A 17,274-nucleotide genomic window follows, 5' to 3' on the forward strand; every position below is an offset into this window, starting at 1 on the left:
CAGCAAAAACACATGGTATATTGAGGTTTCTGGGTGTACCTGCCTTCTCTGAATACCCATCCCATTTTTGTAGCATGGCTTGCCCTTCAAGTTGCTAAGTTGGTACAACTTTAACAAATTACCAATGTGTTGATCGAGTTCTTTCCACTTTGCCTGCCTCTTTTTGGCCATAGGTATAAGTCAAAAAAATTGGCCGAGCCTACTATTGTCCAGTCACTTTGGATTGGATAAGATTTGAGGATAATTGAAAACTCATGCTTTGCCATCAAAATCTGTCCAAATTTTTATAGAACTCCAAATTCACCTGCCCAGCATAAGAAGCACATCCATTTAAAATTCCTTAATTGATTGCACTTAGATAAAGCACAAGTCCAGAAACAAAACTTTATTATTGTTGTTTGCTATCTCTTTCATCTCTAACAAAAGGAAAGCATATACAGTAGTTCCCCTGGGGGATTTTCATGGAGTCACATGCAGCCAAGTGAAATTCTTGAGTCTAAATATCTTTTTTAGGGAAATAAAAGGCTCACAAAGAACAGATGATTGTCCTTAATTGTCTCCACTAGCAACTTTGGTAAATAAATGACCCATAAAACTTCACCTCAGAGCATTAACGGAAGTTGAAGCAACCAATTTTGACATCCATTGCAGAACTAGGCATGCTTAACTTTATTTCTTTCAGTGGATTTAAATATTCTGTGTTGGACTTAAACCATAGTACGGATATGTTAAACACAAGTGAGCACTTTTCACCAGCGTGCACCTTAGCACTTCTACTGAAAACCAGTGGAGTATAATGGTTTGAGTCTTGGCCCAGGACTTAGGAGAACCATATTTTAGTCCCCACTCAGACATGAAGCTCACTGGGTTAGTCACTGAGTCTTGGCCTAATCTACTTCACAGGGTTGTTGTGAGAATAACATGGATGATCACATAAGCTGCCTTGGGTTCCTTGCAAAAAGTTTTTTACATTGATGATGCTGTATTTTATGGTTTTAAATTGTTGTGCACTGCCCTGACAGCTTGGAATGTTGATCAGATTAGAAATGTAATAAATAAATGACAGGGAATGGGCTATATGTAATGTAAAAATAAGAATTATTTATAAGATGGAGGGTCATTCTCTTCTATTTATTTCAAACATTTTTAGGAAATGTTGACACCTTGGCCATTCACAAGACAAGTCAGATCTGATCTAGCAGGAGCAGGTGGACATTCAATGCATATACAAACTGTGATAGGATTAGTCAAGTAGAAGACTTGCTCATAGTTATTCACAACTGTTGAGGTTGTTGGAGGGGGAGGACTGATGTCTAGAAACTGCAGTACATTATATAAACTCAATGGAAAGGATAAACAAAAAAGAGTAGGTAGAAATCAATTTTAATCTGGAGTCTAGACTATCTAGACTGAAACTTTTGAATAAGAGAATAATGAATCCTAGAATAATACAAAAGAATGAAGAGTCTTCTATATCATTCTCTTGGGTTTATGGTCCATGGTCCAAGCCAGTCTGCTTGATTTTGTCTGCTTTAAAGCTTTAAAGTTTTGAATGGACGCTTCCCATCCACATCCCCAACCATACATGGAGCTTTTAGGCAAACAGTCAAGTTCAAGCAGGTCTCCAGTATCAACTGATTCATTGTGCTTTCAAAACAGCTTTTCAAATCCAATTCTTACAAGCTTTAAGATGAACCTTCCCACACACGTTTACACAATTCCCCTCAGTACTAATCACACACACACACATCATGGCATACTTTTAATTTTATTTGTTGGAATTTGTAATTTTACTGTGTTTCAGTTAATACATTCTGAAAATGAAGCAGGTGAACACTATGAAATTTACAAAACTCTTGTTGCCTTGTATCGGCACCTCTGGTTTAACCCCAGGTAAGTAACTAATGCTGATCCAATAAGGCACCTTGACATACCATTAATGTTCATAATGAATTATTCATGTTCAGAATGTGTATTAAAACATTGCATAAGTGGTAACTGCATTAAAATAAACCATAATTTTAGCTAAAGAAATATCCTTTTCTGATCATAGTTTCCATTAATAGATAGAAAGACAGCAGAGATGCATTTTGTCATCCATACCAGATTACATACAAGCATTTCTGTTAAAGAGTTACCCACTAGCTGCTCAGTGAGCAAATAGATGCCCTCCCCCCCTTACTAATTTCAGTTACTCTAATTCTGTAGCACCAAACCTTGTTATTTTTTAATTATTAACAGGACAGCCAACAGGACAATTAAGATGCTAGTCATGGAGGTGTGAAGAATGAATACTTTGCAAAGTACAAGTGCATGGAAGTACTTGTATAGTGGAAAGATATTACAAAGTTTGCTATCAAAAATGCAATTATGAGGGAGTAAAATCCACTGAATACAGGTTTTACTTCTGAGTGAACAAGTTTAGGATTGCTCCATAAAAGCTTTTCTGTAGGAGGATGTTAATCTGCTATGTCATGGCAAGACTGAGATCCAAGCACAATGCAAGCAGCATTTGATTTCTGTTACATGATCTCTAGATGGTACTGTGGAATAGCAAAATAGAGCAAATTCATAGGAAAGGATTCTTTTGCTTTCACAATTAAATGTTGCATGTTTCCTGCTTTAAAAAAAAGCTTGCTGAAAGTGCTGATTAGACATCACGTACAGAACCCATAAACAACTCTGACTAGGGAAGGGTGAGCACATAATACGAATGCCTCAGGCAGAAAAGTTTTAAGAGATGCCTGTGGACCAGAGGTTTAGGATCTGATAAGTCTACAAGATAATGCTGGCCAGGGGTTTAAAAACTCACTAAGGATGCCTTAGGATCTTTGTGAGGAAAGGTGGGGTATAAGTACAATAAATCATGAGCAATAACAGCAGCTCAGGACTAAGGCAGAGTTTTCAGATTTGAAAATACTTGAGAATTGCAAACCATTTCGATGTCCAAGGTGCCCATAGCAATAGCTATACAAGTCCTGTAGCTCTACAAATATACGCGCTGTACTAGACAGAGTGAACAATACAAGGAAACACTGGAAGGTGCCACATGCCAAATCAGACTGGTTGTCCATCTAGCTCTGATTATGTACTCCACGGCTGGGGAACGTGCCATTTTATTTATGTTATTGGACCGTAACTCACATCATCCTTCACCATTGACTTTGCTGGCTAGGGCTGGTGTCGTGCCTGATGACGCGACAGAGACATCTACTCGTGAGGAGGAGGCAGGAGCTAAAAGTGAGAGTCGGGCATTGGAACAAGGGGACTTATATTTAAGGCCCAGTGCCCAGATGGCCCCTCTGCAGCCTGGGTCTGAGACTGCTGAGCAAGGAGCCTCTCTACAGCCTGATCCCATAGCCTCTGAGAGAACAACCTCCCCGCAGACTGACGGGGAGGCTTCTGCAAGAGCAGCTTCCCCTGATTCCAGCTCTGAGCTGCCTGAAGAAGTCGCCCCCCAGCTCCTGACTCTGAAACTGCTGAGCAGAGTTCAGGAGAACAGGAGGATTCAACGGAAAGTCTGATGAATGCTAAAGTCAGGAGATCTTTAAGACAAAAATTACAATTATGATGACAGGACAGAGGTCTGTCCCACCCATGAGCGGAAAGACGAGACAGAAAGGTCTGATACCACGTGGTCTCCTGAGGTAGCTCAGAGAAGGAGCAGCAACTGGACTGCAAAGGGGCTAGTTATTAGAGCTTATCAGTCACATTGTAAATCTTGTAGTGAATAGCAATAAAAGTCTTTAGTTTCACTGCTGGCTGCTGTGTGAGTTAATTGGAGACGTGAGTTACAACCTCACGACAGCTGATGAGAATTGCAGTCTAACAACATCTGGGGACCATGTGTTCTCCAGTTCTAGCCTAGTCTGACAGGCAGAGGCTGTCCAGCGTCACAGGAAGAGCTCTTCCCACCTTCTTAGAGATTTTATTATATTTAAGATGTATGCAAATATCCATTCTCATCCTCCTCTGCTACCTGATTGGTTTAAAAGGAGATGTCAGGGTCTGAACTTGGGACTATCATCTCATTTTTACAGGACATCCTTTAAGCCTTTGCTGGTCTTGAGTGCAATGTCATGCATTCTACCTTTATTGCAGTGAAACTTAAGACTTTCTGTAAATAGTTCTTAAAGAACTTTGGTACACCATGGGTTTTAACACAGAGCACTTACCATATCTATAACTATATCTATAACATCTGCACATCACTGTGAACCCTGGAAAATGCACAAGCCAGCTAGCTCAGCAAAGAGTCAGATAATACTTGTTAAATATTTATAATAAAATGGCCTTCAGTGGGTTTAAGGACAAATGTTTTATATTTGTACCTATATTGATTGTGTTTTTAAAACTGTAATTCAAGAAAGAAAATATAAATAGTAGAATTGGTCTTTGACATTTCCTAAAAGTTATATAAAATGAATGCATCATTGTAAACACTGGGTGGTAAGGGTGGTTACAGCCATAAAAATCTTCGCAGGCTTTACTGCTCTCTATAACAGCAGCAAGGTCATTGCCAGGATGCATACCAAAGGTGTTGGCTTCTGTGGCTTATCTGCAGAGGAAATACACTTCAGGTAGCAAAAAATGAATGGACCACTCAGATGAAGGCCACCAAGAGTTACAGGTATGGGTAACAACGCTGGAGATGCAAGGAAGCACAACTGGTGGGATTCCGAAGAGCTTTGTTTGTTATAACCTTCAGCAAAATTTTTATTAGTGCATTTTAAAACTTCTCAAAACATTCTGTTAAAACTCACAACCACAGCAACACATTTTGAGAGCCATTCAAATATATGCCTCGCCATCTAATACTGGTTAGGTATGTCCTCTTCCTAAAAATTAATCCCTTTCTTCCACTCCCACACTGATATTCAGGTTGATAGTCATAAAGCCCTTGTAAAAAATCTGTATTCATCTGCTATAACAAACCCCGCACACTCATGGGAGAGAGTTGGAGGCGTGGCGAGGGACAATTGAGTAGCCAGCTTTTAAAACGAGCTGCGTTCCAGATTTTAAGGAATTACTTTCTCCCCTGCGCCCTTGACACACGGTTTTCAAGGAGCAGAAAAGGACAGTTGGGAGGAGGATGAGGGGGGAAAAGGAGGAAAAGGAGGCGGCGTGTTCCCAGCACAGGTTGCATTCTCGCCAGCTTCACAGCTGCTGCGGCTGCTCCAAATAACTGAGGGGAGAGCGGCGGCTTCACACCGCAGAAGCATCCGCAGCAGCGGCGAGCGGACTGCTGTCTTTTGCAGACATTTCAACCACGGCCGAAGCAGGGGAGAACGCCAAGCGCTCTGGCGGGCTGAACCAGGCAGCTTCGGGGTTTCGGAGCAGAGCCGCATGACCTAACAGTGCCTTGCCTTGTCCGGGGGCTTCTCGTTCCGCCGTCAGCAGGCAGCAGAGGAGCCGGCTGCTGGCGCGCCTCCTCCAGGGGGCCCGCTCCGCTCCGCTCTCGAGTCACTCCGGCAGTGTCCAACCGCAGAGCAAGCAGCCGCTGCTCCACCTCCTGCTCCACCTCCTCGTTGTCGCCCTCGGAGCATCTCTCGCCGAGCGTGCGGTGCCGGCGGAGGCTCGTCCGTCGCAGGGCCGCGCCGAGCATGGAGAGCAAGCGCTGCTTCGCCAACCGCTTCGACGACTACAAGGGCAGCCTGCTGGCCGGGCAGTGCAAGGAGGCGGTGACGCCCTTGGTGACGGCCACCATCGACCGCATCGTCAAGGAGGTGCCCGTGCTGGGCGGCGGCGAGGCGGCGAGCGGCCTGGGCTGCTGCCAGGGCGGGCTGTACGGCGGCGTGGCCGGCGTGGCCTACATGCTGTACCACGTCGCGCAGTGCCCGCACTTCGCCCAGGCGCGGGACTCGTACCTGCGCGCCGCCAAGCAGCTGGTGGACGCCTGCGTGCGCTACGAGGAGGACTGGGGCGAGGGCGACGCCGACACGCGCGCCGCCTTCCTGCTGGGCGGCGCGGGCGTGTACGCGGTCGCCACGCTCGTCTACCACGCGCTCGGGCGGGCGGACTGGGCCAGGCTGCTGGGCAAGTTCCGCGAGCTGTGCGAGCTGTGCGTCCCCATCACCTTCCTCGAGTGCGGCTCCGACGAGCTCTTCGTGGGCCGCGCCGGCTACCTGTGCGCCGCCTTGGTGCTGAAGCAGAAGCTGGGCTTGGAGGTAGCCGCGCCTCGAACTCCCTGCCACGGCCCGCGCCTTCCCGCCCCACCCTTTGCCTTGACCTGGTGCTCCCCTCCCCCCCTTTCCCCCACCCTCTCTAACAGCCTTTCTCTCCTCACAAACTTCCAGCGGGGTAGCGGTAGAGTGGTGCAGCCACACCAGCATTATCTTGTGATGTGTGGAAGATTTTAAAGAACAGCTCGAGCTTTGGTGGAATCCATTTCAGGCGTTCTGGTGAAGTGAACTCTAGTTCAGAGGTGGGCAAAAGGTAGACCTCCAGTGCTATGGCCTGCAAGACCCTGAGTGGCTGCTAGGATGGCCAGTGGCCAGGCTTGCAGGGAGTTGATGTACAGAACTTCTGGAGATCTGCCTTCTGGCCATTGCTCTTCTAGTTCATGAAAGCTTGGCCTTCAAAGTGTTTCAAGATTCTTGGTTGACTTCTGTTGAAGCATGGAAGGGCTTGGCTGGAAACCAAGCGGGTGATCTGCCTGTCTCCATACAGACTCACCCACTTCTCTTGCAGTGGCCTTCTTTTCTCCTGCCTGCCAGATTCTAGGCATGACATTTAATCTCCTATTCACCCAAATCACTTATACCTCATGCCTTTATGTTTAGAATTGCATATATGAAAGAGGGGAAACTAGAATTTCCTGCAGGATCCATCCCTGATCTCCATGCTTATCCAAACTGTAGTCCATTATAGGTGCTCTAACGGTATAGAATGAATATGTGCATCATGAATTCTGTTTGAACATCAGAACCAAGTCCTGTGCACATGCAATCACTTCTGATGTTCAAAAAATGCTTGCAGGTTGAAATGCTTCTTCAACATTTTCCCCATCCCAATGCACTGTTAGAATGTCTATAAAAGGCATGTGAATAGGCCCTACATATGTTTAAGTTATACACTCTGCAGATTTAGTTCACAGGTTTAGGCAGGACAAGTGAATGCCATTCTGCTTGCCTACTCCTTTTCTCATTTCTACAAGGATGAATGCCTGAACAAAGCTTTTCTCTCTTACTGGAGATACTGAAGAGTGGATATTTTGGTGTACTTAGGGCTAAAACCATCATGCTTCCCCTGGAGAATATCCCAGTATCTTGAATACAGACGGTGGGTAAATTGGTTTCTTTACACAAGGACAACAGCACCCTGGACAGGGAACAAACTGTGATCTTCACATTCAAGGGCTTTCCTACTCAAAACCTTGTTCCATATAGGTGAATTAATATATCAAGCCCATTCTTTCATATGGAGTAAGGGACAGAGGGCTGCAATCAGGAGAAATCAGGGGGTCTTCAGTTGTGCTGGACATGCTTCAGTATATTGCAGTATATGAGGAAGCCCATTTTCAAGGAAGGGAGTTTATATTGGGAATGCCTAACATTTCATAGGTATAGGATCTTTCCCAATACTTCACTTTTAAACTGTCCAATAACTGAAGTTTTCTGGCCAGTGTGCAATGGCTTCTTGTACTGAAGTCCTCTAGGTATGAGTTAAATAAATGACTTTTTTTTCTTTTGGCATTCGAACAGTGCTTTTCTAAAATAAAGGATGTTGCTGTTAATTAAATGACAGTCTTTGAATGTGGGTAGTTGTGTGTGATGAGAAAAGCACCTTTTTGGTAATCAAAATGGCAAGACAAACATTTGTTAAGGCATTGTCTTATCTCAGCCCTAAACTTTATTATTTGGAAATAGATTCAATTCATTTCACAGAGACTTCTTATGTCTGGTAAGTATGTGTAGGAACCTAGATATGGCCATCTTATCTACAAATCTAGAGCTTGGGGTTTACACAGGAACTTCAATGAAAACATCCTCTAAAGAAGTGCTTCTAAGATAGAAAGGCCTTTCTCAAAGTATTCAAAGAGGAGGAGAATGAATCCTAGGCTTGTATTCAGTGCACACTTGCACTTTTTGTTATAGACTCAAGTCTAGATCAATGCAGGGTGAGGTTATAGTTTTGGCTGAAGAATAATAGGAGATGAATAACGTGTAATTTGTAACAGTTTTGTGGAGTCATGGTTTTACTGTTGCATGCTAATCATTAAGATTAAGTCTTTTCAATGAAAGCTATCATAATTCATAATATTCTTACTCTATTTTGCTCCATATCCTTAGACTTTATTTTATACAGATTTGGGGATGAGCAAAATAAGAACATCTCTAGATATTCAGCTTTTAATATGAAGACTTCTAAATGAAATTGACCCAGCCGTGTAAGGTTGAGAAAGAAACTCAGAGATGTCCATGGAAATTTGTTTGATTTAGAGCCACATAGATGTGATTAGGATTGAAGTGCATGTGAAATCACACCTTTCTCTACATTTTGACTCCTTATTCAAATTAAGTCCATATAAATTTACATCAAACCATGTCAAAACAAAGGAAGAGCTATAGGTAGGTTGCTATGAAACAAAATAAATAGTATAGTGATTTTCCAATTCATATTGATGTACGTGAAAGCATTATTTATAAATAATCATTTACAAAATAATTGTCTTTTACTGTACCAGTCTCAATTAACATAGTCACTCTCTTATTGGGAACTGAGCAGCTTATTATTTGTTATCTTTTTGGCATGCTTGACCATATTAATTGAGCAAAAAATGACTGACAAGTTCAGTTTTTACAACAAAGGGAAAACAGATCAGTTAATTGCTTCTTGATACTTCCCCCCCCCCACCTTATCTCCCTGATAAATACATGCATTACTTTGTAAATAAGTTTAATGGATGCCAGTGATAGTTTCTTCTACATAGGTATACTGATGTGGTCTGCAGGGGACCTGATTCTTCCTTCTGAGAAGAGAGTGCATGACAAATTTGGGAACTCAACTAAATTAGACAACCCATATGTCACAATGGGCCTTTATTCCCCCAGGGAATTGCACCCATAGAATGACTCTGATTTAATCAGCAGAAGAGCTCTGTAGTGGTAAAAATAGCATTTTAACATCTGTGACTCTGTTCTTGTCCTACAATTGCAACATTTTCCATAGAAGATTTTCAAGCCACCTTATTAAACAGCAGGAAGTTAATTATGTTTTGTTGGCAGCATACATTATTGAATCACATATACAGAGACATTTTGCCCTTGAGTTGCTAAAGGAGAGGTGTAACATAGAAGCTAGGGAGTGTGTTCCAATCCAGACAGCCTCTAGTGCAGATCTCACCTTAGTCATGAGCTTAGTTCATGGCCTGACATGAGCCCTGCCTCTCAGCCTCTCCACCTATAGTACTAGGACAGTGAACTGACCAATCTTAAAGGATTGCTGCATAGGTTACTGAAATATATATGAAATGCTATCACATTTTATATCAATATGCAAAGTAAATTTTAGTACCAGGCTCAGATTAACTGGTTCTCCAAGAACTGTGCCATTTCAGAAATGATGGGTACATAGTATTTTCCCTTAATGTGTGTGTAGAAAGCATTCCTTCAGATTTGGATTTCTTGGCTGGGTTCTTTTTCACCACTGATTGCAAAATGATTGGGGACATGCTCTCCTGTGCATAATCCTTGCTTATGTATGGTTTTGGAAAGTTTTCCATAGTTTGGAATCTTGCATTCTATACTTTGCATCCATACGCTCAAAGATAACTGAAGGATGCTAACAAGAAGCTGTGGACACTTTTTTGTATCTTGATAGCAAAAGAACACTTCAGTAATGAGTTTCTGAATGGTGCATTATGAAATAAATGAGGAAGTCATAGTGATATCTGTACCACCATTTGTACAGATATCAGGGCTTGTCAAAGCAGTATGTGCAACAGCTGTAGAGGAGTGTTATGAGGGCTTTTGTGGGAAATACTAAATAGTTTATTCATTCTTCCATTTTGCTTTTGTTTCCATGTTCAATCCAATCACCAAGTCATGACATTTCTCCCTTTACGACAAATTGGGACCTTCCATATGTTTTGTTCTACAACTCCCATCAGCCCTAGCTTTTATAACTAATGTTAAAGGAAGCTGGAAGTAACAGGCCAAAATATCTGAAGGCTGCAGGCTGCCCACCCCTGCTTGCTTTAAAAATGGGATACTTCTTCTTTGTCCTTTTAGCTTGATAAAAACTTTGGCCCATACCCTCGCCATCTTTCACCTAGACCGGTGTTTTTCCTTACAAGTCTGAGTGCCAGTGGCAGCACCAAGTCAGCTAAGTGTGGTTCGCCGCCTCTCTTTCATCTCCCCCTTTGCTTTTTAACTGCTCTCACCCAGCAGGAGCTGTCTAGCTTTGCCTTGTTAGCTTTAATGATGAGCTGGCTGCTGTGATCTGGGTTACTGGCAAAGAGAAGAGGCAAAGAAAAAAGTGAAGGCGTTAGATGCAGGAGTGGGAGGAGAGCCCAGGAGGCAGAGAGTAACATTGGGTCTGTACCTACACTGGTAATACTGCACAGGTGCTGGAGATGGAGAAAGTGAATGCATGAGTGAGAGAAAGCAAGCAATGTGGGCCTGCAGTAGAAGAGTTTGCAGCGCCAGAGCAGACTCCTCTCAGAGATGGGAAACAGATTCATCCCTATCCAAGGACAAAATCAGCTTTTCAGAATTTTCTCTTCTGATGCTTAGTGACTGAGAGATGAGGCCTTGCTTAAATAGCATGGAGTGGGTGGGGAGGAGAAGCACAAATGCGCCCACCCCCCAGCTGCCTGGGACACAGTATTGCCACTTGACTGATGCATGGGGAAGAGGAGAGTTCCCAGCAGCTCCAAGAAGGGCCCCCAAGTGACCTTAGTGGAAGTGGCTAAAGCCAAAGTAGCTCCCGCTTGGAAAATAGTGAAGGTCATTCTCCTTGGCTGCTGCAGTCTTCTCTTCTGTGGTCATACATCAGAGAACCGAACCGTACTCCTCTGATCCTACTGCATCTGTTCGTATTCTGCTGTCAGTGCCATTCAGTCATCTGTCATCTTATCTACGGCCATTATTAAATCCCTATACTGGCTTCTGGACCACTCCCAGAGGCAGCACAAACTCCCTGCTCCTACCTTCAGAGCCCTCCATGGCCTTGTCCCCACATCTTATATCTATTCACTCACATATCCCTTTCCAACCGTAGCTATGATGCTTTCCTGTAGACATCGATAGCCTTCTCCGTGAATTTGTCTAACCCCCTTGTAAAGCTATGCCTATTGGTGGCCATCACTTCATCTCATGGAAGTGAATTTCATAGTTGAGCAATTCAGTGTGTGAAGAAGTACTATCCTGAATTCATGGGATAATCCTAGGTTCTAGTACTGTATTATGAGAAAGAGAGAAAACTTTCTCCCTGAGCACTTTCTCTGCACTATGCGCAATTTTGTGCACCTCTGCCATGTCTCCCCTTACTTGCCCCTTTTCTAAGCTAGTCGGTTCCAGATGTTGCATGTTTTCCTTCAGATGTGTTGAACTATTGCTGGTTGTGATGATGGGAGTTGCAGCCTAACACATTTGGAGAGTGCTACATTGTAGAAGGCTGACCTAAATTCATATAAACAATTACACAGTATTTCCTATTTGACTTCCCTTCCCTCTCCATCCTCTGTTGCTTCATATTTTAGATGGTCAGTTTGCTGGGGCAGGAACCGGTGCTTCTGTATTCAGCAAAGCTCCATTCACATTGATAGTGTCACCAAAACCAGTTTTAAAAATGTCTAGACTACATTTTTGCAGTGTAACTGTCAAATCTGATTAGAAATAACTAGTTAAAAGGCAACAATAAATCATTCCATAAAATAGGCAAGAAAGACCAGAAACCATTACTGCAATAGCCTAACACCTGACAGAACAGAATATTTAATTCACTGACAGAATTCTTTCATTCCATCAGAAGTAGTATGGGCAACTACTAGATGCTTTTAAAAGGGAATCAAATCCATAGGCAATAAATCTATCCTTAGCTATTAGCTTGAATGGTTATATAGAACTTCTACACAGGCAGTTTAGATTCAGAATACAAGTTGTTATAGAGCAACAAGGAGATATAGCTATTCTCCTCAGTGCCCTGGTGATAGGCTTCCTAGAGGCATCTGGTTGGCCATAGTGGGAAAAATAATAATTTGGTATTGACCGGTGGGACTCTTCTTACGTTCCTGTGTGAACAGAAGCACATGTCTATGCAAACACAGGAGAATTAGGCAGTACTTGGGTTTGTAGATTCAGACCCACAGAGAGTCCCTGTATATTTAAGAGTTGCACAGAGAACATTCCACCAGGTACAGCTTCTTTCATCATTGCAGCACTATGATGCAGGGGCTAAGCTTCATCTTCAGTATTTTATGAGGTGCAAAGGACCTTACAAAGCCTCAGGTGGATCAAACCTTCAAAAGGCATTCAAGTTTCTGACCCGCAGGCCTGTATAGGAACAAATAGTCTTTAATATATTTAAATATTTGCCATGCCAATTTCAGGGGGCATAAGATTTTAACTTATGCAACAAATACTACCACCCAATCCTTCTATAAAAGTACCGAAGTACTGTAAAAGCCTTTTTTAGGTGGTAATACGGTTTTATAATGACATAACAATTTCACATTCTTTAATAGAAGATATTTTATGGGCTCTAGTACTTAATCTTCTCTACTCTGTTCTTTAAAATGTCCTGATACCACTACTACATCAGCATATCTTTGACAATGTGACATTTACAATGGTGCCTCTGTAGCAGACATATGGCTCAGAAGGAGTGCTGAATTTAAAGTACTCTCCAGCTGCAGAAAAGAAACAGCATGGAAATCTGTATTCCTGTTCCTTCAAGCTGTTCTCTTGTGATGCAGAGCAAGATTGATGAGCTTACCTTTTAGGGTTGGTGCATAGTCAGTCTTTCAGTATGGTGCTGAGATGAAGAGTTAGGAAATGGGATGTAAAAGGTGCTTTAACATTCTGAAACTGGTAGTCTGTGGACTTTGTGCTGTGAACATCATTAAGAAACTTTGAAATGGTAATACTTTAACCTCTACTGACTGCAGTAGTTCTCACAAATTTACCAACCAAAAGTAAAGCATTTGTCTTTGATTCAGGAATATAAGACATTTACTCTGAAGCCCCAAACCATTCATTGAGACTAGCTTTTGCAATGCATTCTCCTTTCCTAGGTGGTCTTCAGTAATTTGCTGCATAGGGAAATATGGAAAGCCTCCATTCTGAGAGAGGAAGCCGTTCCACCCTTCCCTCAGAATGCTTTATGTTGCGAGAATCTGAGCACTGGTGCTTGACCATGTAAGTACCCCTGTTTGAATTCCCTGTGAGAAGGTGAAGCCCACCTTGATTCTGAGCTCTCTTGTCTTTCCTTTCCTTTGCACACATGCCCCCTGCTGCCTGCTGCCTGTTCCCCCATAAGCAAACATATCTTAGTAGTCAGGGAGGATATAACAGCTGATGGAAGTGAACTCTTGAACCAGTTTGCCCCAATTGTTAAGCAAAGATGCTACCGGTATGGTGATGTTGGCAGTCTTTTTCTACCAGGGATCATTCGGGGTTATAGTTCACCATGCTGCTGGTGTCTTCACTTTACAAACAGCCAGGAATCCGTCTCATCTTGTAAAGGAATTGTTTCTTCTACTTGCTACCCTTTTAACCTACAAGATGAGTTCTTGGGGATAGGATAGCAGGCAGTGGAAGAAATCATGCTTTTCAAGTGTTCTTTGAAACAACTGAAGCTTTCACCTGAAGGGTTGGTTTTGAGTACTCTAATCTGAGCACTCAAACGATTGCTTGCATTTCAGGGCAAACAGAAGGTTATTGGTCTGTCTTTGCTGCAGGTTTCTTCAGAAGTGGCACTGCATTTCAAAAGGATAAGTGCAAAGTATGCATCAGCATGAATGTGTGCAAGGGAAGTGAGGCAGCTAGGAGTGGGAGCTATGAACCAGGTTCATAATTCACCATGAAGTCTGAGAATTGGCTATATGCAAGTCACTGTCTCTCAGCTCCACTTTCTCTTTCCTACCACATGGGTTTGAAAAATGATTTGTGAAATTTTTGTAATAATCAAATGTGCTGAGTATTAAAGCTACCTAGAGACCCAACATTGGGAATAGGCCAGAAATAAATATAAATTAATGCATAAATTTTATTAGAACTCCACTATCTTCCTGTCAGTATTGCTGCCATTCTTTATGTGCCTTGTAAGAGTTATAAGATCCTTTTATAAAAAGTTATTTACAAACCCTCACAAAAAGGAAGTTCTTTCCTAAGTGACTCACAATCTAGATTCTAGATGGAGAAAAAAATGAAGATGCACTTTATATCATACAGTAAAATAGCCTTCCTGACCTGGCACTCTCCAGAAGTTTCGAACTACACCTCCCAGAATTCCTAATCATGCACATTTCTGCAACATGAGGAACCAGTGTGCTACATTGTCCTGTGCACACAAGTGAGACTTCTTGTGAAAGGGAACACTTACACAAGCAGTAGGCTGGCAGCATATATTGGAAAGTCAGATTATTAGCAGCTCTCAGACACAAACACCCACCAGGATCCAAACTGTACCACTACGATTGGAAATAAGAGGATAAACCACCACATTTCCATATAAACAAGCAAGAAGGCTCTCTAGAGGCAAATGCTTCAAAGGAAGGTTCCTGCACATTCTCCACTGATCCTTCTTCAAGTCTTTCAATACACCCATGGCAATGTATCACTTCTGCCTTTCTCCACTGCAGTTAGGGGTAAGGGTTTAACAACTCTCCATTATACAACAGGTAGGAACAATACCCCCTCTTGGCCCCAAATTCCCAAATGGAGGTGAGTTCCCACTATGCAGTGCTGAAGACAAAGGGGGGCACATACACCTTCATTCTCCCAGTGAATCTTCTAGGGTGGTTGTCAGCAGGATACCAGTGAGTGTGTGGAATTCTGCTGAGATGTGCAGAACACAAGAGCACTAGCTGGCACTCCTCTTTCTTGACTGTTCCCCAACTCCTAATGGACCTCTAGTCACTGGGATTACCTATGACAGCAGCTATTAATAACAATGCCTCTTTGTTTATTTTGTCTCCTCACAGACATTCAACAGTGCAGAGGCAGGAGCCTTTCCTACCCCCAGTGTCATGCAGATCACAAGTGAGGCCTGCAAAAACAGCAATGACTTACAGTAGAGGGGAGAGAGCTGGCCCTCTGTTCTAGTTGGTTTCCTATGCCTTTTCAGAGTATATGATAGACTGTAGCATACTCAGTGCAGCAACAGCAAAGGGGAGATGTGGTGGAGCAGACAGAAACACCCACCGTTCCTTTGTCATGCAACTTTTTTAGACACAGGTGCCTTTCCAGGACCAAAGGCAACCCCCCCTTAGACTTCCATGTTGCTTCAGAACTCACACTACTACTGCTACTGTTGAATAAAAGCTAGATCTCTATTTTAGAGAGGATTAGCAGATGAAGAAGGAGCAGCCCTTGGCCTCTGCTCTCTTCAGGATGGGACATGCCCGTGGAAAGTTCAGCAGAAGGGGGAGCCAGCACTGGCACAGCTGAGAATCCATACATCCCCACAACATCTCTAGCTGCTGATGCAGGAGTAGAATAAGTGGGTGGGCTTCAGCACAGCTCACTATCCTCTTGCTCCCCAGTAGTGTGATAAATCAAGCCACCCAGCTATATGATGCAGGAAATGATTTAAAAGGTCTGGTAAGCAATCAGCAAAAGAAATACAGAGAAGGCATGTCTGGGTGGGGCAAAGGGGTCTATATGAGATGAAAGGCACCCAGGAAGCCCAATTTAGGAAGAAGCACCTTGAATGAGAATACTGATGGCCCTTACACAACAGTGGTTCATTGCCTCTAATAGACATACGCATTATTTCCCAGCTCTTTCTCCCATATGTCTGCAGCCAGGGATTGAACTTGGGGGCTTATATCTCAGATTTCTGCACTGTTCCACTGATCTTCATACAGCCTTTTCAGCATGGGCAGGATCGTCTGATGCATGACAAGGGTTTGTGGATGTCAGAGATTAGGATCCTAAGAGATAAAAAGGGCCCATCATAAGCTGCTTTTCTGTCCCTGTGGCTGGGTGGTTAAATTCATGCACTATGAGAGAACTATAGATTATTTTATAGCTGTGTCTCCCCTTTTCTATCTAAAACTATTGCTTCTTCCCCATCCTGGAGGTACAGCACATATGAATACAAGCTCTAATCTGTGTGGGGGTCATGGTTCAGGCTAGCAGGGAGCTCATAGCTGTGGCCAAAAGACAGAAAGAAAGAAGGACGAGGAGAAGCTACTTCTTAATCTAGTTCTGCAGGATCAAATTTATTACTGAATTCTAACTGAGCAGCTTTATTCCTGAGCCTTTCTTGAAATCTTTTGCTTGAAGCTTGGAGATTTTATGGTCAGCGGCTCACTGCAATACTTTCTCACCAGTTGCTGAATGTTGCCATTTTTAATGCCCTATTTGTGTCAGCTCACTGTCTTGTTTAGAGGCCGACCTGTCTGGCTTATGCAAACAGTAGTAGGAGGATTCTGTTGACAAGAGAAGGCATGTATTGCATTGATATAAAGTTAAATGTGTATCAATAGTATATTGATAGTATTTGGTCCAATCATAGTGTTGGCAGAATAGACATAAGGACAGACTTTAAGGGGTTGTAAAGCAGCATCTGCTTTGCAGTTGTTTTGTCTGGACAGGCCCAAAATACTTGGTATTTCTTAGCTTAAAATATTTCTTTGCATAAGGCTGGAAGAGTATTTTCTTATTTCAACAAATTAGCATCAATGTATGAATTCAGAATAGGAATGTGTGATTATATTTTGCAAGATATAATGCATTGTGAATAAGATTAACTAAATGTCAACAGTGTTGTTGGATGACCAACAACAATACAAATAATTTACTCAAGGCTGAAATTTAAATATACCTCCTAGCTAAGGGAGGCATTTGGCTGTTTGATTTCTTCTCTCAAACTTTTTATTTTTTTTCCAAGCACTGTAGATTTGCATTATCATGCCACAAATTATAGCATGCATACTTAAGGAGAATTATCCAGTGTGCTTTTCAACTGCAAGACTGCTGGTGGCAGGGAACACACATCTATGGATGCAGAATAAAATCTATTCAGAATAATTTTTGCCAAGAAAAAGTATGAGGGGACTGAATCAGTTCCAAATATTTCAGTTTCCTGTTTGGTCAGTGCACA

At 42.7% G+C, this 17,274-nt stretch overlaps 1 protein-coding gene across 1 annotated transcript in view; it reads left to right on the forward strand.

Moving 5' to 3' along the window:
* The first annotated feature begins 5,413 nt into the window (after positions 1-5,413).
* LANCL3 (LanC like 3) overlaps positions 5,414-17,274 on the forward strand; it is a 38,310-nt gene continuing 26,449 nt past the window's right edge. Inside the window, exon 1 of the mRNA XM_044441895.1 lies at positions 5,414-6,167. Within this exon, the coding sequence (XP_044297830.1) occupies positions 5,604-6,167 (564 nt within the window). The 5' untranslated portion in view covers positions 5,414-5,603. The remainder of the gene's footprint in view (positions 6,168-17,274) is intronic.

This window comes from Varanus komodoensis, unplaced genomic scaffold, assembly GCF_004798865.1.
Source record: "Varanus komodoensis strain SLA01 unplaced genomic scaffold, ASM479886v1 scaffold4, whole genome shotgun sequence".
Taxonomy (NCBI): domain Eukaryota; kingdom Metazoa; phylum Chordata; class Lepidosauria; order Squamata; family Varanidae; genus Varanus; species Varanus komodoensis.